The sequence below is a fragment of the Mobula birostris genome, chromosome 18 (genome assembly GCF_030028105.1).
Source record: "Mobula birostris isolate sMobBir1 chromosome 18, sMobBir1.hap1, whole genome shotgun sequence".
Taxonomy (NCBI): domain Eukaryota; kingdom Metazoa; phylum Chordata; class Chondrichthyes; order Myliobatiformes; family Myliobatidae; genus Mobula; species Mobula birostris.
In genome coordinates this window covers 19196367-19217469 of record NC_092387.1, presented here as the reverse complement: position 1 = coordinate 19217469, position 21103 = coordinate 19196367, and the positions used below count along the sequence as shown (strand labels likewise).

Sequence of the window (21103 nt, the reverse complement as noted above, 5' to 3'; positions counted from 1 at the left end):
ATAAATACAATCATTCCTTAGAAGCTGGTGGGTAAACTGTTGTTGGGTCTCAACACCCTTCTCTGTAACTGGACCTTGGACTTTTGACAGACACTCCACGTTGGCAGCACCACCTTTAGCTCCAATATGCTGAGCACCTTTGTGCCCTCCCCAGCCCAGGCTGCGTGTTCAGCCCAACACCATTCACATTGCTGATGCATGACTGTACCACTAGATCCAGCTCTAACCACATCAATATGTCCACTGAGGACACAGCAGCAACAACGATGAGTCAGTATACAGAGCAGCTTGAGGACTGGTGTGAACACAACAAGTTGAACCTCAGTGTGGACAAGACTAAAGAGATGATTGTGGACTTTAGGAAGGTGCAGGCCCCACTGCACATCAATGGCTCCTCCCGTGGAGAGAGTCCGGAGCACCCAGTTTCTAGGACTGCTCTTCATGGATGATTTCAGCCGGCTCCCCAATGCCACCTCTTTTCGTCGAGAAAGGACAGCAGAGCACCCCCACTTCCTGAGGAGACTGAGGTGAATGAGGCTTCCTGCCCCCATTCCAACCGGAGTACCATCGGGAGCGCCCTGGCCAGCCGTGCATGAGAATTGCAAAGGAACCTGACCGCGAGACCCTGCAACGGGTTGTGAGGACTGCTGAGAGAATCACCTTTCAGCACCCACCCAACATCCAGGACACGGCTTTCACAGAGCACTTGGTATTGTCAGAGGCCTTTCCCATCCACCCCACAATCCCTGTGACCTCCCGTCAGGCAGAAGATACCGCAGAACAACAGCATGGACTGTTAGTCTGGGTAACAACTTCTTCCCCCAGGATGTGAGACTTCTGCTCACCCTACCACTGACCAGTACACATTATTTATGATGGTGCCAGTAACATTATACTGTTGCATATTTATCTATATATCATATATTCACTATATGTCAACTATACGTTGAGCACTGGTGCCCACCCCCCATCTACAGAATATTTTCTGTCTCTACAGAATATTTTTTATTATCCGTTCATATTATTTTATGTGCTGTATGTGATATATGTACTCTGTCTTGCACCTCAGTCCCCGAGGAATATTGTTTCATTTAGCTGTATACATGCGTACGGTCCAATGATAATAAACTTAAACAATAAAATGGGGGGGGGTTGATGCTTCTTCTGCTGCTCATAGGAGGGGGAAGGGGTGACTTTGGGGTTCTGCTGCTTCTATCATTCATTCTTTGAGTTTTTCCCTGTTTCGTGGGCACCTGTGAAGAGTAAGAATTTCAGGTTGTATGCTGTATACATTCCTTGATATTAAATTGAACCCTTTATTGTTACATGTACTAAGATACAGTGAAAATCTTGTCTTGCACACAGTTCGTACAGATCAAATCATTGTACAGTGCATCGAGCTAGAATAATGTCAAACGATAACAATGTAAAATAGAGTGTAAAAGCTACCGATAGAGAAGTGCAGAGCAACACACACAAAACGCCGGCGGAACTCAGCAGGTCAGGCAGCATCTATGGAAATGAATAAATAGTCCACGTTTCGGGCCGAGACCCTTCTTCAGGACTGGGAAGGAAGTGGGGGGGGGGGAGCCAGAATAAGAAGGTGGGGGGTGGGGGAGGAGAATAGGACATGCTATAAAGTGATGGATGAAGATAGGTGGGTGGGGGAGGGGTGTTGAAATAAGAAACTGGGATGTGTGAAGTAGCAAAGGTGAAGGGCTGGAGCACAAGGAATCTGATAGGAGAGGAGAGTCGACCATGGGAGAAAGGGGAGGAGGAGCACCAGGGCAGAGGTGACAGGCAGGTGAGGGGGAGAGGTCAAAGGGGAGCTGGAGGGAGGAATTGAAGAAGGGGAAGAGGGAGGGGAAAATTACCGGAAGTTGTAGAAATCAATGTTCATGCTATCAGGTTGGAGGCTACCCAAACGGAATATGAGGTGTTGCTCCTCCAACTTGAGAGTGGCCTCATTGTAGCAGAGGAAGAAGCCATGGGCTGACATGTCGCGGTGGGAATGGGGAGAAGAGTGCAGTGCAGATAAACAATAAAGTGCAAGATTGTGAGGCCAAGGGTCCGCCTGGTCTGTTCAAGATTCTGATAATAGAAGCTATCCCTGAGCCTGGTGGTAGGTGCTTTCAGGCATTTGTCCAACGGGAGAGGGACGGGTGGGGCCTTTGATAATGTTGGCTTCTTCACTGAGGCAGCGAGAAGTGTAGACAGAGTCCATGGAGGGGAGGCTGGTTCCTGGATCTGTGTCCTATAGTTTCTGGTGGTCATGTGCAGAGTAGTTGATATCCCAAGCCATAATGCTTCCTATGACTCATTGCTAAAAATTGGTAAGGGTCAACGGATACATGCCAAATTTCCTTAGTCTCCTGGGGAAGTAGTAGCATTGGTGAGCTTTCTCGGCCATGACATCAAAGTGATTGGATCAGGACAGGCTACTGGTGATGTTCACACCTAGGAACTTCCAAGCTGTCAGTCCGCTCGACCTCAACACCGGTGATGTAGACAGGAGCTCGGGCACTGCCCCAGTCAGTGACCAGTCCTCTTGTTTTGCTGACATTGAGGGAAAGGTTGTTGTCATGACACCACATTACTAAGCTCTCAATCTCCTTCCTATACTCTGACTCACCGTTATTTGTGATACAGACCGCTACAGAACTGTCATCAGCAAACTTGTAGGTGCAGTTAGGGCAGAATCTGCCCATGTAATCACGAGTGTACAGGGAGTAGAGCTGGGGCACGTGGAGCACCAGTATTCAGAACAGTCTTGGTGGAGGTGTTGCTGCCTTTCTTGAATTCAGCCCCCAAGGCCTCACGGCATCCATACCTTACGTCTTGAGGCAAGCTTTTGGTCATCCTCCCAGAGGTTATAGATAGATAGACGTATTTTATTGATCCCGAGGGAAATTAGGTTTCGTTACAGTTGCACCAACCAAGAATAGAGTATAAATATATCAATATAAAACCATGGATAATTAAATAATAATATGTAAATTATGCCAGATGGAAATAAGTCCAAGGACCAGCCTATTGGCTCAGGGTGTCTGAACCTCCAAGGGAGGGGTTGTAAAATTTGATAGCCACAGGCAGGAATGACTTCCTATGACGCTCTGTGCTGCATCTCGGTGGAATGAGTCTGTGGCTGAATGTACTCCTGTGCCCACCCAGTACATTATGTAGTGGATGGCCAGTACATTGTCCAAGATGGCATGCAACTTGCACAGCATCCTCTTTTCAGACACCACCGTCAGAGAGTCCAGTTCCATCCCCACAACATCACTGGCCTTACGAATGAGTTTGTTGATTCTGTTGGTGTCTGCTACCCTCAGCCTGCTGCCCCAGCACACAACAGCAAACATGATCGCACTGGCCACCACAGACTCGTAGAACATTCTCAGCATCGTCCGACAGATGTTAAAGGTTCTTGATTAGTAGTGGCATCAAATAAAGGGTTCATTTATCAAAGTATACAATTCTGAATTTTTTCTTCTCCAGATAGCCACAAGACCAAGAAAGATAAAAAAAACCAGCAGCATGATCATCAACCCTTAAATCCCTCCTCCCTGCACAAAAAGACAAACAAAAACAGAACAGGCACATCGACACCAAATCCCTCTCCCCCCGCACACACACAAAAAAAAAGGGAAGATCCGGTGAAAAGCACAGAATACAAAAAAAAACATAAGACTGAAAAAAAAAGCCCACAGTCCAAGTCCACATCCAAATTGCAGAAAATCTGGGCAATATTCTCCCTCTCCGTAGCAGAGCGATCTCACCAGTGTTAAAAAGGCAGGCAGCCAGCACTTCAATCACCCTCATCCCTTTAATTGGCGAACTACAGAAGTTTTAATCAGTGAAATGGAGTCCAGCATCAACTCGCATCCTTCTCTCCACGAGGTTCCCGCACACTGCCTTTGCCTCCCGGAATCCCCTCGGAGACTGCAGGGCGCTGAAACACTCAAACCATCTCCAAACCGCAAATCCCAGGCTCCAACAGTTCCAGAATCACATTCAATTAATGAAAAACAAACGTAAAAGACATAAAGGAAGTGATCTATCCTGAAGATCATCGGCCAAAGGGGCAATGTACACAGCATCATCTTGACCGGATTCTTGAGTAGCCAGGAAAAAAGGCCGGAGAATGGGATTGAGAGGGATAATAAATCAGCCATGATGGAATGGTGCAGCAGGCCTGATAGCTAAATGGCGTAATACTACTCCTACGTCTTATGCAGTTTGTCACAAAAATCTATTGCAATTTGTTACCCAGTGAGAACTTCACTATGAAGAGATACTGTTCATGTTTGACTAAAACCCATTTTGTCACTCTATAAATGTAATAATTCCCATGGGCAGTAAGTTGAAGGCCAGTGGAGCTATCCGCAGAATAGTACCCAATATTCATCCCTCATCAAAAAAAAACCAAATTCAGCGGAACAGGCAGTAACTTCGAAGGAAACTGGACAGTTACCATTTCAAGACTGGAGATCTGCACAGTCTCTTGTGTCTTTGTTTATCCTCCAATCAACTTCACAGGAAGAAACCAGATGATCACAATCATATTGTTGCTTCTATGACTTTGCGGTGCACAATTCATCTGTCATGATTTCATCCATAAAGCACTTCATAAAGTGCTTCATTGGTTGTACAGTGCTTTGTTCTTCAAGTTGTGAATAGTACCATAGAACTGTCTGCCTTCCTTTTCACAGTTCCATAAGCACCCAGGTGTTAAAAATATTTCATGAATCAAAAGAAACTGCAGTGGCTGGAAATCTGAAATAAAAACAGAAGATACTGGAAGTGCTCAGAAGGTCATGCCACATCTGTGGGGAAAGACAGGGGCAGGGGCTCTTCCTGAGAAAATTCTGTTTGAGGAACGCCCACTCTCTAAACGCAAGACATGCAGATGCTAGAAACCTGTGAGCAAAACCCAGAAGATGCTGGAGGAACTCAACTCGTCAGGCAGCATCTCTGGAAGGGAATAAACAGTCAACGTTTCCAGCACTGTCCACAGATACTCTGTAAATGTGATTCTTTACTTAGGAAGCTTTCATGGACCATAAAACGCAGCATTAACCAATTACAATGAACACCCATGTCCCCATTCAATCTACTCACCTGGACGCAGCGTTTAGTTATCACCATTTACAAGATTCCAGAAGCAACAATGTGATTGTTTTATTCTCTCAACTTGCACTGATATCATAATACTTATTTTGTCATGTATGTTGTATATAATCTATGTTAATTTCAGTCTAAGTTAACTTACTGTATGTGTATAATGTGCTGTGTTTCTGCTGTGATAAGTAAACTTTCATGACATTCATACCTTGTTGACAATAAACTTAAACCTGGCTCAATTTAACAAGTTGACTTAAGACATCTTAACAACTACGTACGCCTGTAGCTTAACAGTTACGGAAGTCTGTAGTAACAAATTTAAACTTAGCCAAGTTTAACAGCAACTACTGATCACTGCCGGCTGGACCCGTTCAGTAGACATGCGTATTTTGGGAGTGCATACCGGTTTTGCACAAACGTAGTGGCTATTGACGGCTCTCTAATTTTACGCAGGCGCATATGTTGCTGCCGGTCTTCTCCAGTGATACGCAGGTGCAGTTGCTGCCGGAGGGAGACTGGCCTCCAGCGCCGCGCAGGCGTACTCGCTGTCAGGGTGATTAGTCCGGGGGAAGGGTTTGTGGCGGGAGCTGGTCCGATGGTTTTGTCGTTCCGGCTTTAGAAGGTAAATGGCGGCTCTGCCCGCAGTACATGGGAGTGGCTTTAAATCCCGAGTCGAGGCGGGAGTGGGGGCAAGAGAAAGGGTCCGGCAGCTGCGGTGCGAGCGTTGCGCGTTTCGACGTAATTCCTGGCGGGGTCTGGGGCGGTGGATTCGTGGGGAGGAGCGGGAGTCCCTACAGCCCTGAGGAGCAGTGAGTCCCGTCACTCTGACTGGCCCCGAAGGGACATCTGAGCCTCGCCTCTGATCCCTGCACCTCTTGCGTCCAGTTCACTCCCTGCTGGGATATTTCCCACTGAGTTCTGGCAGGGGATTTGACCTGGTCACTGTCACCGAAGCATTCAACAGGTCAGGCAGGGGAGGAGAACTGCCCAAACTCTTCTGTCATAAATTGGATCTAAGAGTTTTCAGGCGCTTTTTTATGCTCCTGTTATTTGTTGCTGGTCTCAAGGATTTCTGGGTATGCACGTCCTAGACACAACGAAAGTTGAGCGAAGTTTTAGCTTTAATTTCTTTTTAGCTAGAATTTACTGAAGCAAAAATTCGTTTAATCAGCATAATATTTAAGTTAATGCAACTGTGCTAAAAACAAAATCTTGGGAGAACTCGGGTTAGACATCGTCAGAGGATCAAAAGAGATTAAATATTTCAGATCCATGATTTCTAAAGGGAAAAAATTATACCTACATTGGTTGATTTGCACGCCGTCCATACGGATACTTTCATTACAAAGGTGCACTAAATAGTACAAGGAAATCAAGCTTTACAGTTCCTGAGAAGGTGCAGTACAAGCAAGCATAAGGTTCAAGTCCATAATGAGGTAGATTGTGAGTTTAAGGGTCCATATTATCATACTGGGACTGTTTGATAGTTTTATAACAGCAGGTTGGAAGTTGTCCTTGAGCCTTACTGAATGTACCCTTTCAGGCGTTTGTATCTTCCGCCGGATGGGAAGGTGAAAAGAGAAAATGTCTGGGATAGATAGGGTCTTTGATTATATTGACTACTTTGCAGTGAGAAATATAGACAGAGTCCATGGAGGGGAGGATGGTTTCCGTGATGTGCTGAGATGTGTCTGTAACTCTGGGGTTCCTGGCAGTGGTCATATTAAGCTGTGATGCATCTGGATAGGATGTATTTTGTGGTAAATCAGTTAAAAATTGTGAGGGTCAAGGGGGTGGCATGTCAAGTTTCTTTAGGCTCCTGGTGCCATTGATCTTAGCCATTAACCTTTCCGTTGCTGCCGTGCTTTTTGGCCTACTGAGTGTTTACAGCCATTCTTGTTTACATTTCAGGCTTCCAATGTCTGCTGCTTTTTGCTTTCCTTTTTCAGGACCAGACCTTCAATGGTTTTTTACATCTGTCAGATTTTCTTCAGCTGCATGATGGCTATATCACCAGATTTCAAGGTTTAACCACTGCAGAAATGACCGCACACTACAGAAACATGGCCCCTTGATGTTGCCAAGTACTGAAACTAGATGTTTTGAGGTTGTGAACTGGGAAACTATGACGTGGTTTAAACCTTCAGTAACCTTGAACATTTGTAAACAAATATTCAGTTTATTTCAATGTCATGGTCAATGTACTGTTTTTAAAGTTTGCAAACAAGTTACTGAATAAATGTACAATGGGGTACATTTGCTGTTCTTTACAGAAAGCAGCCACACAAAATTCTGAAATTTAAATGTTGACAACAGGAGGGTTGCTATAATTGGATTTTGTGTCTTTTAATTGCTAATCCTGTAAACCTTGCTATAAAGCAGGGGTGGCCAATCTTTTACATTCCATGCGTCAATTTTTTCACTCATGAGTTCAAATGCACCATATAACTCTTGTACCCCCATTCAATTCTTGAAAATTATGTTAATATAGAACTCGTGCGTGAAAAAATTGACGCATGGAATGTAAAAGGTTGGCCACCCCTGCTGTAGGGTGTGTATGCGCGTGCACAGATGGTTTGGTGAAGATGTAATTGGCCATGCCTGTGATAGCTGCTAGGGCAATGAGTAAAGATGCATGTGACATGACTAACCAGTGTCAACTTCAAGTGCAGATTTAATCGATCTAGAGCAACATTTCTGAAACACTGCAGAAGCATTTATAATGCTCTCTGTAATTTAAAATTGTAATAGAGTGAATCAGACAGCATGATGGCTAGAGTTTGTTATAGATTAGAGAAGGCAGGAAATCCATTTTATTAATATTATCACCATTTAATCTGATGTAAAATCCTTTTACAAGTTCTTGTTGCCTTTTGAGGGGTGTGTACAAAACACAGAAGAAAAAGAAACTGGAAATCTTGCCGTATTTTATTTTTACTTGTTCCCGGAAGTTTCTTTTAAGCTAAAGCTTATCTGGCAATATTAAGCTGTGGGTCTGATTTTTGAGATGTTGTGTAAATCACCTTCCTCTCGTGATTAAAAAAATAAAATGTTGGAAACAGAGGCAATATCTGTGGAGATAGAAACAAAGGTACAGGTTTCAGGTTGACGAGAAAGTCAGAAAACCAGATCACAGTTCAAAGTAAGTTTATTATCAGAGTACGTATATGTTACCATATACAACCCTCAGATTCATTTTCTTATGGGTGTACTCAGTAAATCTGTATAATAATAATAATCATAATAGAATGACTGAAAGATCACCAAACTTGGGTGTTAAATCAGTGTGCAGAAGACAACAAACTGTGTGAATTGTGAAATAAATAAATAAGCAAGCAAGCAATAAATATCAAGAACATGAGGAAGAGTCCTTGAAAGTGAGTCTATAGGTTGTGAAAATGTTTCCGTGATGGGGCAAGTGAAGTTGAGTGAAGCTATCTCGTTTGGTTTAAGAGCCTGATGGTTGAGGGGTAGTAACTGTTCCTGAGGCTGGAGGCAGCAGCAAAAAAGAGCATGTCATGGGTGGTGGGGGTCCCTGATGATGGATGTTGCCTTCCTGTGACAGTGTTTCATGTACATGTGCTCAGTCATGGGGAGGGTTTTGCCTGTGATGGGCTGGCCGTATCCACTTCTTTTTGTAGGATTTTCTTTACCAGGCTGTGATGCAGATAGTCAATATACTTTCCACTACATACCCATAGAAGTTTGTCAAAGTTTTAGATGTCATGTTGAATCTCCACAAACTCGTAAGGAAGTAGAGGCGCTGCCGTATTTGTTTGTAATTGCACATACATACTGGGCCCTGGATAGGTCCGCCAAAATAACAACACCCAGGAATTTAAAGTTGCTGACTCTTGCCACCTCTGATCCTCCGATGAGGACTGGCTCATAGACCTCTGGTTTCCTCCTCTTGAAGTCAATAATCAGCTCTTTGGTCTTGCTGACAGAGATTATTGTTGTGGCACGACGCGGCCAGATTTTCAATCTCTCTTCTATATGCTGATTCCATCACCATCTTTGATTTGGCGTACAACAGTGGTGGTGTCAGCAAACTTGAATGTGGTATTGAAGCTGTGCTTAGCCACACAGTCATAATTATAAAGCGAGTGGAGCAGGGGATGAAGCACAGAGCCTTGTGCTGATGTAGATTGTGGAGGAGATGTTGCTGCCAATCGAAATTGGCTGGGGTCTGCAAAAGAGAAAATCCAGAATCTTTGTTGCACAAGGTATTGAGGCCGAGGTCTTGGAGCTTTTGATTGGTTACTGATGATATTAAATCAGAGGCTGCCCAAGCACAAATCTAGCATGTTTGCATTTAGTCTGTGATATGGATATTTCCTCACTAACTTCGGTTGCTGTTTCCGTCCACAGAACCTGAAAACAATGGAGGAAGGTCATTGCCCAGCGTCTGACTCTGTGTCTCACCCCGGTGACGTGATAGAAAAGACCCGGAACTCTGGAACCTCTCAGTCAAAACCCAGAAACATGAATACATACCCACCAGTGTGTCGTTTCTATTCTCGTGGAAGGTACTGTCAGTTTGGCCGGAGGTGCCGATTTCTGCACGAGCATCAGGAGCAACGAATTGCTCCAAGTGTGCCTGAAAGCCAGAGCAGTGGGGCTGCTGAAAATATCCCTCAGTGCCAGAGTGAAGCAGAATGTCCTGCAGGCAGTGGCCCAGTCAGGTTTGGTGAGGATGCTGCAGCACAGGGGCGAACTCGATTTGGAACACCCAAGATGACGGGTCCCAGAGAGAGAGTTAAGAGGCCGTGCCGTTACTTTCTGTCCGGCTATTGCGTGATGGAAGAGCGGTGCCGTTTTTGGCATCCCGAGCGGTTGCCTGTGTTGAGAGACCCTGTGGATCCTGAGCCCACCCGAATCAATCTGAGACCAGGACCAGGACCACTCATTCGACCTCCCCTCCCCCGGCCTGCTGTGGTCAAGGATGAAGTAAAGCTCACTGAGCTGACCCAAGAGGTTGCCCGGCAACTGCGAGAGACTGAAATCAACCAGCTGTTGAAACGCTTCCCAAAGGACCAGCTGATCATTCAGGAGAGTGAGGATGGGAAACAGACTTTTTACCGCATTGTGGTGGAGCCTACAGATCCAGACTGGGTAAGTCCTGGGGGACATGCTATGGGTTGGTGCAGAGCGAGACGCTATTGTCAGAATGAGCATATTGGAAATCTTATCATCCAGCTCAGAATCACAAATATCATACTGAGTGTACAGCACTGACATTCTTCAATTTCGTGGTCACAGGTTTCCTGTGGGTGCTCTGGTTTCCTCCCACATTCCAAAGACATATGGGTCAGGGTTAGCAAGTTGTGAGCATGCTATTTTGGTGCAGAAAGCATGGCGACACTTGCAGGCTGCCCAGCATAATACACACTGATTTGATTTGACACAACAACGCATTTTGCTCTGTTTCGATGTACCTGACAAATGGAACCAAACTAAAGGTTCAAGTTCTCATTTATTCTCATTCAACCATACACATGTATACAGCCAAATGAAACAATGTTCCTCTGGGACAAAGGTGCAAAACAATCTATGTATATCTGATACAGCACATAAAATAATATTAGTAGATAATAAAATAATATTCTGTAGATGTACAAGTTGACATACAGTGTATATACAACATAGTTAAATATACACCAATATAATGCTACTGCCACTATCATAAATGATGCATACTGGGTGGTAGCAGGGTGTTCAGAAGTCTCACAGCTGCTAGACTAGACCTAAAACTAATTTGATCATTAGTCCCTCCTTAGTTATTCATCTTCTGGCCTCTCCCACAATTCTAAGATATATTGGTTGGTAGGTTAGGTTAATTGATTATTGTAAATTGTTCCATGATTAAACTAAGGTTAAATCAAGGGATTGCTGGGTGACACGGCTCGAAGGGCCAATTCCACTCTGTATCTCAATAAAATAAAATGCATCAAAACTGTTCACTTCAAGAATCACAGAAATAGGCCATCATCCCATTGTTTTTCTCCAGCTTTTTAGTAAATAAATAGGATTAGGGGCCGGCTGGTTGCGCAATAACATTGGTGCCAGACCCGGGAGCAGAGGTTCCTGGGTTCGAAACCAGTCGGGTCCGCTCCCGGTTATGCTTTCCATCCATGCCAGGTTGAGTGTCGAGATCGCAACTTGATCTCGTAAAATAAAGGGAAAAATACTGCAAAAATGTCTGTGTGAGGAGTGGCGCACCACACAGTCTCTTTCGCTCCGCGCCTTGTTAAAAAAGCTATGAAAATGACATCATCACGGACACGCACACACACAGACTCGCACGCACGCAAGCACACACCAATAAATAAATAAATAATAAAATAATTAGGATTAGACCCACCTCCCTGCTGTTTCTTTGAAGCCATATAACCCTTTTCTCTTCAGGTCCATCTTTGAGACCGGAATGGACTGAAGGAAGAGATGCTTCACTTGTAAATTCTTGGTCCTAGCCCATCCAGTGTAATCAAACATTTAAAAAGAATGCAGGTGCTAGAATTCTGAAATGAAAATGGAAAGTGCAGGAAGCGTGTCATCTGTGGAAGAGAAACAGTTCTTGTTTCAGGCCGACACACTGCTTAGTTCTTCAGATCTGACCAGGTGCCTTTGAGCTGGAAGAATAATTCTCTTTATCTCTCTCTGTGTAAAATGGTGCCTGACCTACTGACTGTTTCTTGCGCTTTGTTATATCCCCATCTGTAGTGTATATTCAGTGTGTGCATTTTAGAGTAGAGAACATGTACTGTACTAGTGGAGTGCAAAATTAAAAATCCAGGGCACAAGTTAAATCTATATTAAAAGGATTCATAAGGTAGATGGACAAAATTGTCAATTTTTCAAATTAGAGCTCTGCAATTCATTTGAGATCAGGAAGCTTCTGTTACACAAAGTGGTCACTTGGAGCTACAAGATTGTAAGATTTTTAGATTAGGTGAAAATATAGTTGGAAATAGAGCAAAGACAGGAGAAGAGGGTTTAAGGAACAGATCATCCCTGATCTCATTGGGCGGTGTGACAGGCTTGGAGGGGCTAAATTATTTATTTTGCTTTTCTCTATGGCAGGTAACATTTACTGACATTAGGAGGAGAGAATCAAACTTTTCCCTAGTGCTCTTAAGGACAGTCACTTGCACTCGAGCAGAGTTCTATGAAGCTAGCTTGCTGCAGTCTCTAATTGAGTGGCCTCTTATGGATAGTACCTTGGAACTGTGCAGGATTTCACAACCAGATGAATTGCTATACTTGCCTGGCATCACTTGGCAATAGGGCTGGTTTCAGTTTCAGACTACAGGGAAAAATTACTTGAGGTTGTTGAGAGTAAGAAACAGCAGGGAGCTGGGTCAAAACCTAGTTATTTACCAAAAAAAGTTTAGTGAATATTCTCTTCCTTCAGTTAGTCCTGACAAAGGGTCTCGGCCTGAGACGTCGACTGCACCTCTTCCTACAGATGCTGCTTGGCCTGCTGCATTCACCAGCAACTTTGATGTGTATTGTTTAGTGAATATTGGTCACCTGCCTTTGATGGCACTGTCTTCCTACTTCACAAAACAGCTCCCCCTGAAACCCCTCTCTGGCCAGCTGCTGCCACATCAGTAACCTCAGTACGTTTTTGTATAATTTGTTTTTTTTTCTGAATGTTGTGTCCTGAATGGAGTTTACCTGTGATATTGTTGCAAAGTTTTCCTCACTTGTGTGCTTGTGCACATGACACAAAGATTGTGTTTGACTTGGACGTTTCATTTCCTTGTGGAATATTACGATCAAGGCCAATGTTTAATGTCCATCCCCAACTTGAGAAGATGGCAAGCCCAGATCAATCCTCGTTATAAGGTATCTTCTTTCAGGATTTGGGACCAGGCCCTTAAAGGTGCACCTTGCCATCAAATCCTGTACCCATTGTTCCCTCTAACCTGGACTGCAGTCTACTCAAGACGTTCATTGTTGACATCCTGTGTGACCTTAGGTGCATTCATATTGTCCTTGTCTCCCCTAGATCTTTTGAAAAATGCCTTCCGAGAGTTCTATCTTTATAGTTTCATCTGCCTCTGCTATTTAATCTTGTCTTTTATTTGTAAGGCCATTTTATGCTCTGTTCCATGTACCATGTATGTTATCTACCTGTGCCAGTATATTATCAAGTACTGGGTTACTACCATTATAGAGTACATATGGGATGATGGTTACTCATTGCTGAACGTAGCAAAACTATCAGTTCCAGTTAGGTCATTGCTGACAGCTTATACTGTGGTGCTGACTTTAATAATATCTCTTGTGCTTTGTTTAGGCTAAGCCTGCTTGTGCAGGATCTGAACTCTGGAACAATTGTTAACCTACCTTCTACACAAAATTACAGGTCATTTAAATGTTGTTTAGGTCCACAACTTGTTGTGTATACTTCTGAATACTATTTTCCAATGCTTTCTTTGACTGATCTTTGTCTCCATGCATCATCTAGATCAGGCAGCTTTCTAAAGCTGGTCTACCATCCCTATATAAGACCTACGTGCATTCAGTTGATTTACGTCATCTTACTCAATTTACTCAGCTTTGTCTTGTTGCAAGAATAATGAATCCTAATACTGGTTCATCTTTGGAGCCCTGTGTAGAGAATTTCCTCTAACCCTGCATAAGTCCGGTGAAGACTGGCCGTCAAAGGAGAGGTGAGAAAGTGGCTTGTTATCAAGTTCAGGTTTATTGTCTCCCCCCACCATTCTCACCACATTCTGCCAGAGCACCATCGAGAGTGCCCTGACCAGCTGCATCACTGTCTGCTATGGGAATTGTGTTGCATCAAATCGCAAGACCCTGCAACGGACTGCTGAAAACATCATCAGGGTCTCTCTCCACCCCATTCAGGATGTATATCAAAAGTGCTGCGTACACAGTGCTTCCAGCATTATCAATGACCCCTCCCATCATCTCTGACTTCCTGCCATCAGACAGAGGGTACTACAGCATAAGGACCAGAACTGTCAGCAACACACATAAACACCCTGTTTGAGTGCCCTGCTGACACCTCCCTCCTGAACTCCCCAACTTGTAGGCACTCAAGTCCTCCACTGGTCACTTTTCACCTTTATTGTTGCCGTTTCACATTTTTATACAACTGCTTATTTTATTATAATACAGGTGTCCCCCGCTTTTCGAACGTTCGCTTTACGAAACCTCACTGTTACGAAAAACCTACATTAGTACCCTGTTTTCGCTTTCAGAAGGTGTTTTCACTGTAGGGAAGAAAAACAGCACGCGATAAAAAATTCAGCATGCAAAAAAAAATCAGCGCTTGATAAAAGGCAGCGTGCACACTGAGCAGCCGCTCTCACCCGGATTCGGAATTGCATTCTAGCCGGCATTGCTTTAACACGTGCCTGTGAGCAGCCATTTGCAAGATGAGTTCTATGGTATCTGAAAAACCTAAAAGAGCTTGTAAGGGTGTTACACTTAGCGTAAAACTAGACATAATTAAGCGTTTCGATCATGGTGAACGAAGTAAGGATAAAGTGAGTTTGGCTTGTGGAAGCTGACGAAGATGATGTTGAAGAGGTTTTGGCATCCCATGACCAAGAACTGATAGATGAAGAGCTGATGCAATTGGAAGAGGAAAGGATAACAAACGAAACCGAATGCAGTAGCAAAAGTGAAGCAACTACGTGAGATTTTCACTGCAATGATAAAGTACGACTTTAATTTTGAAATGGTGGGGGCCACTGCACCAACCAACCTGTGACAACTCAGTCTAACACACCATCATCAGTGTGCTCGGCGCTGACTTCTCGATTCCAGTAAGTGATACTACACTGTACATACATTACTTCTACTTTATGTCGGCTGTGTATTTTTACATGTTATTTGGTATGATTTGGCAGCTTCATAGTTTAAAGGTTACTGGAGAGCGCTTACGCCGTGTTTTTGCCAACAGCGCTTGGGTGAGATTTTCTGCCGGCGGCACTTGCGTGAGATTTTCCGCCAACAGCGCTTGGGTGAGATTTTCTGCCGACGGCACTTGTGTGAGATTTTTGCTACAGAGAACAGTTCAGTAATGATTGGGGAAAAGTATTTCTACTTTATATAGGCTGTGTATTTATCATATCATTCCTGCTTTTACTATGTGTTACTGTTATTTTAGGTTTTATATGTTATTTGGTATGATTTGGTAGGTTATTATTGGGTCTGCGAATGCTCACAAAATTTTCCCATATAAATAAATGGTAATTGCTTCTTCGCTTTACGACATTTCGGCTTACGAACCGTTTCATAGGAACGCTGTACCTTCGGATGGCGGGGGAAATCTGTAGTGCCAGTAACATTATACTGTCTTACATAAACGTGCGCCACACCCTCTGTCACCCTGTCAATCTTCAGGCCATGTCCCACTCGAGGATTTGTGCTAATATTATTTTGTGACCGTATGTGCTAGATCATAACTATGTGCTGTCTGTGACAGAATATACTTGGTTTTGCACCTTAGTCCCAGAGGAACAGTGTTCCATTTAGCTATATACAGGGGTATGAAGAGGAAGAAGAGAAATTGCCTTTAAACTCACGAGAGAGCTTAGGCCATCAACTTTTGATGTTTCTGTAGCAGGCAACTTCTTTACGAGGCCGAGTTGCTAACTCGATGCTCAATCCAGCACGGATGGAAAGCATGCCAGGGGAGCCGGCTGGATTCGAACTCGGGAGCCTTCGCTCCGAAGTCTGGCGCTGATGCCACTACGCCACCAGCCGGCTAATACATGGGTATGGTTGAATAACAATAACTTGAACTTGATAACAAGCCACTTTCTCACCTGTCCGTTGGTGGCCAGTCTTCAGCTATAATGCTCTTCTGTAAGTATTCTAAAACAGCATTGGTTTCAAGGATTGTCTGAAGTCTGACACTTTCACATTTTCTCACAAATGAGAAAATCTGTAGATGCTAGAAATCGGAGCAACACACACAAAATGCTGGAGGAACTCAGCAGCCCAGACAGCATTTTGTGGGTGTTTCTTTCACATTTTCTGATTTCTTTTCCCATTAACCTACTCAAGGGTTGCATTCAACTCCTCCCCATCCCCATCTACATAAACAGCCTTTAGTTTTTCTCCGAATGAACTGCATAGATTTTTTTTTGCTTTCCGTGGCCAGCCCCTGAAATTGCAATGTTGATTCTCATTTTCTATCTCTCTTGCAGCCTTTTGACTTGAAGGAGATGGACATACAGATTTGTTTCCCGGACAATTATCCTTTGGAGGTAAGAGGCAGTACTCCCAATGGCACATAATGCAGGCTTTCACAGTCAAGAGTTATGTTCTGTACGTGCTTTATGGCATTATTTTACATTAAAGGTAAATTGTGGCTGAGCACATCAATCTATGACACAGACATATTGTGCATTATTTTTGGAAGAACATAAGTAAGACAAACCCTATCCTACAGTCAATAAGATCAAAGCCGATCTTGTTCATGGTGATCTACCTGCATAATGTTATATTTCTCAGTGAGAGGGTTCACAACCATGTACAGTACAGGAACTGAAGTGGAAACACATCCAAGTGATGGGTTATTTTTCTGAGGGGATTGCATTATGTTACAATGGAACTGTCAGCAGGAGTTCACTCTACTGTATCTTTTACCTCTATGTACATCCCAGACATTAAGGGAACTATGCCTACGGTTCCTACCTTGTTGAAAAATGAATTTACTAAACCTGTATTGTTTCCCTTTGTCCTGTCTCAAATACAGTAGGATGTTACTCGAGCATTTTATTTTTTGTCTTATTCTAAGGTGTTCACTTTGGATATCCCTGAGGATCAGGATCTGCCAGCATCCATGGGGAGGTAAGGAGAAATGATGGTAAAACATTGAACCATTGGAAATGGTTTGTCTCTGGTTTTAAGCTTAGACTGAAAAACCTAATGCTTCTTTCGTTCAAGCCTGTCCTACTTTCCAAAGATGAAAGACCTTGTTTATTTTCACTACTAAACCCTTTTGTGTTTCATCACAACTTGCATTTATATGTGGATAAAAGATGCAGGAATATAGGACAAAGAAAACTCAGAACATTTGAAGAACAGTACCTGTGGAACAAAAAAAAAGTTTGTCAGTGTTTTGCGTCAAGACCACTTCTGGTCCCATTCTATCTTCCAAGATTTTAACAATAACCCTAAGTGATGCTATGCTTTAACTTAAATAAAAGCAGTAAAATCTGGAAAAACTCAGCAGGTCAGACAGATTCTGTGAAATGAGACAGATTTAATGTTTTGGGTCTATTACCTCTCATCCAACGTGGTATGTCGATTATGTTTCTCTTTCCACAGATGCTGCCTGACTTGCCTAGTAGCCAGCATTTTATTTTCATTTCAGATTTCCAGTATCTACATTTTTTTTTTTAAATCATCTGTATTTTAGTTCTTTAATCTGAAAAAGTGTGAGTTGACAATTCTGGGAACGTTATTCTTCTGTCAGTACTGTTCATTGAAGGATTGAAGGTATCATTTTGTTATTCCCTGATCAACATGTATTTCAGGCTGTGATTAGCATTACAAACTGAGAGTGGCACAACTCCTGTTCTTTGTTTCCAAAAAGTAGAATGGGCTACTCGTATGTCCAGACTCAGGCTTGTTGCTTATATTTTCCACATTCCCATTTGAGATGTTTGGGCAGATTTGGATATTGAAATAATTTTCCAGGACCTGGAAAGTTGTTGGTCTTTTCTCGTAACCTGAGCTTCAAATTGGAGTTTTGGGACATAATTTTTATTTTTCCTTCTAATTTAGTAGTTATTGTTCCCTTTTCTTTCTGTATTTTTTTTTTGCACCCAGTGGTATCTGGTGATTAACCACTCTGTTTTAAAAATCCCTGTTGACAGTTGAAGCTCTAGTGATATGAAGTGTGGATGGGAGCTAGGAATAGAGAAGAGAAAGGTGGAGAGTGAGCAGCACTGGTTTGCATTGCATGTTGGAGGATATTTGAGCAGCAATTTTTGTATGTCTGGTGTTATAGCTAACATGGTGTTGAGTCATTTTTCTCCCTTTCCTCAGCTTTGTGCTGCTAGAATCACTGTCAATAGTGAATTTCCAGTCAATAGCGTCCGGTGGTGATTGGGCCACTTTCCCTATTAACTGCATCACTCTCAAAACCTTTCTGACCATTACTTGATTCTCTGTGGGTGTTGAAAGAGTCAAAGTGCATCTCGTACTTGCTGAGAATAAAAACTAAAGGTTCTCTACATCAGAAGGTTTGGAGGCCTGGCCATTAAGGATAAATTTTTGAGAGATTGGGAAACCAAGGGTTATGGGTTACTGACTACAGAAAAGAAGGTAAATAGAATAAATCAGCTATGATCTTGTTACATGATAGAGAATGTTTGAAGGGACAGATGGCCCATTCATGCTCCTATATATGTTTAGTGTCTTAGTTTCTTCATGGGAATATATTCACCAATTGCTTTTACTTCTTTGTAGCTAACGATATCTAAATACTTTCTGTGGATTATGTATAGAAGTAACAGCAACTGTGTAGTGCAGAAGAGAATCTGCATCACTTTAATCCAATGCCATTTGTATCACTGAAGGTTTTAGTGGTTCTGTTTTGTTATGCAGCATAGTCATTAGTCAATAAAAGTCAGTCAGGAAACATTTCCTGGCATAAGATGCACATCAGTCTTTAGAAGAGCAGCAAGACCTTTATCCCAAAAAGAAAGCAAAAACTTAACCAAAAGAATAAATGATAAAATTAAAATAAATTCCCATCCTAACCCCCTTCTCTTCCTTTAGTGGAAATGTGAACTAAGTGGTGCTGGTACAAGAGTGGAACCTAGCGTAGTCTTCCGCTACTGTAGCCCATCCTCTTCAAGGATCCACATGTTATGCATTCAGAGATGCTCTTCTGCACACCACTGTTGTAACATGTGGTTATTTGAGTTACCGTCGCCTTCCTATCAGCTTGAACCAATTTGGCCATTCTCCTTTCACCTCTCATTAACAAGGCATTTTTGACCACAGATCTACTACTCACAAGATTTTTTTTTTGTTTTGTTTTCCACACCATTTTCTGTAAACTCTAGAGCATATTGTGTGTGAAAATCCCAGGAGATCAGCAGTTTCTGAGATACTCAAACCACCCTGTCTGGTACCAATAATCATTCCACGGTCAAAGTCACTTAGATCACATTTCTCCCCTATTTTGATGTGTGGTCTGAACAACATCTGACCCTCTTGACCATGTCTGCATGCTTTTATGCATTGAGTTGCTGCCACAAGATTGGCTGATTAGATATTTGTATTAAGAGCAGATGCACACTGAGTGTGCAGTAAATCCACGCTCTGATTTTTTTGGAAGTACAAAAGGTTTGGCATCTGGTTCATCTTGAAATTCAGTGGGTTTATTAGAAAAAAACGTACTATTGTCTAATATCTTAAAAAGAGAAAAGAACCAACAGTGTGTATGTGATAATATTAATAGTCTGGAAAATCTATCAGTCTAGCATCAACAAGTCCCAAATGTGCTGCATTAATGGAGCTTTTCCTTGGTCTTCATTTCTCAGATGGTTGTTAATTTTCACTTAAAGTCCTAGTTTTGAAGATTGTTCTGTAATTTCACAAGGTTACACTCCATCCTCTCTACTTCAGGCATGTGTGTAATGCTTCAGAGGAATGGCTTCAGGCCAAACATGCCACCAACCGGCTTACAGGAAAACTAGAGCTATTATTTCGTCCTTACCTGCGGTGGCTAGATCGCAACCTGGAGAAGCTGTTCATTGAGGGAGCCAGAAAGGTAAAAGCAAGTTAACCTGATAAAGAAAATTTTACATCTGATGGTAACAAAGTAAGGCACTTAAGAGTCATAAAACACTATAGCACAGAAACAAACCTTTCAGCCTAGTACCATCGACCTGCACCCAGATGATAGACCTCTCATCCATATACTTATCCAAACTTCTTTTGAATGTTGAAATGGAATCCTCATCCATTGCTTCTGCTGGCAACTCATTCCACGATCACACCACCTTCTGAGTGAAGAAGTTCCCCCTCATTTCCCCCTTGAAAGTTCTACCTTTCAGCCACAACCCATGACCTCTAGTTGTAGTCTTTCCCAACTACAGTGGAAAAAGTCTGCTTGCATTTGCCCTTTCTATAACCCTCATAATTTTGTACACCTCTATTGAATTTCCCTTCATTCTCCTACATGCTTGAGAAGATATAAGGGGGGAAAAAAAGAAGTAAAACACTTGTGGGCCAGTCTATTCTCAGTGTTTCACTGTGTTAGAATAGTTTATTCCTTGCTGTTAGTTTGTCCCATGGTTAAGTGGTGTTTGTCAAACTGGACACTGAAAGGAATTCTGCTGAATAAATTGCTCCTGCTCTGTGTACTAAAATATAACCGACTGAAGTCATGTCTTCTGTTTCTTCTACTTGGTTGCTGCAGAACCAGTGCTGAGAGTTGTAACTACAGGGGTATCAAGCCATGTGAAAAAATATATTTGTCAATTCATTACTAGAATCAGAATCAGGTTTATTATCATCGGCATGTGTCGTGAAATTTGTTAATTTAGCAGCAGCAGCAGTTCAATACAATACATGGTAATATAGAAAGAAAAAAATAAGTCAATTACAATAGTGCAAAACAAATTTTTTTTTTAAAGTGAGGTAGTGTTCATGAGTCCAATGTCCATTTAGGAATCGGATGACAGAGTGGAATAAGCTGTTCCTGAATCACTGTATGTGTGCCTTCAGACTTCTGTACCTCCTTCCTGATGATAACAATGAGAAGAGGGCATGTCCTGGATCTTGGGGGGTCCTTAATAATGGACGGTGCCTTTCTGAGGGACCGCTCCTTGATGATGTCTTGGATGCTACGGAGGCGAGTACCCAAGATGGAGTTGACTGATTTTACAACTTTCTGTGGCTGCTTTCGATCCTGCGCAGTAGCCCATCCCCCACATACCAGACAGTGATGCAGCCTGTCAGAATGCTCTCC

General features: G+C 42.8%; 1 protein-coding gene across 5 annotated transcripts in view; it reads left to right on the top strand.

The window, feature by feature from the left end:
* Positions 1 to 5673: 5673 nt before the first annotated feature.
* Positions 5674 to 21103, top strand: part of LOC140211991 (uncharacterized) — a 40110-nt gene continuing 24680 nt past the window's right edge. The window contains exons 1-5 of one of the 5 annotated variants that reach the window (XM_072282319.1): positions 5674 to 5746; positions 9496 to 10239; positions 16317 to 16376; positions 16910 to 16962; positions 19756 to 19900. In XM_072282319.1, the coding sequence (XP_072138420.1) occupies positions 9508 to 10239; positions 16317 to 16376; positions 16910 to 16962; positions 19756 to 19900 (990 nt within the window). In that variant the 5' untranslated portion in view covers positions 5674 to 5746; positions 9496 to 9507. Of the gene's footprint in view, positions 5747 to 5806; positions 5863 to 7070; positions 7232 to 7264; positions 7287 to 9495; positions 10240 to 16316; positions 16377 to 16909; positions 16963 to 19755; positions 19901 to 21103 lie in introns of those variants that run through there. The other 4 variants (XM_072282322.1, XM_072282320.1, XM_072282318.1 and 1 more) reach the window with 4 other exon arrangements.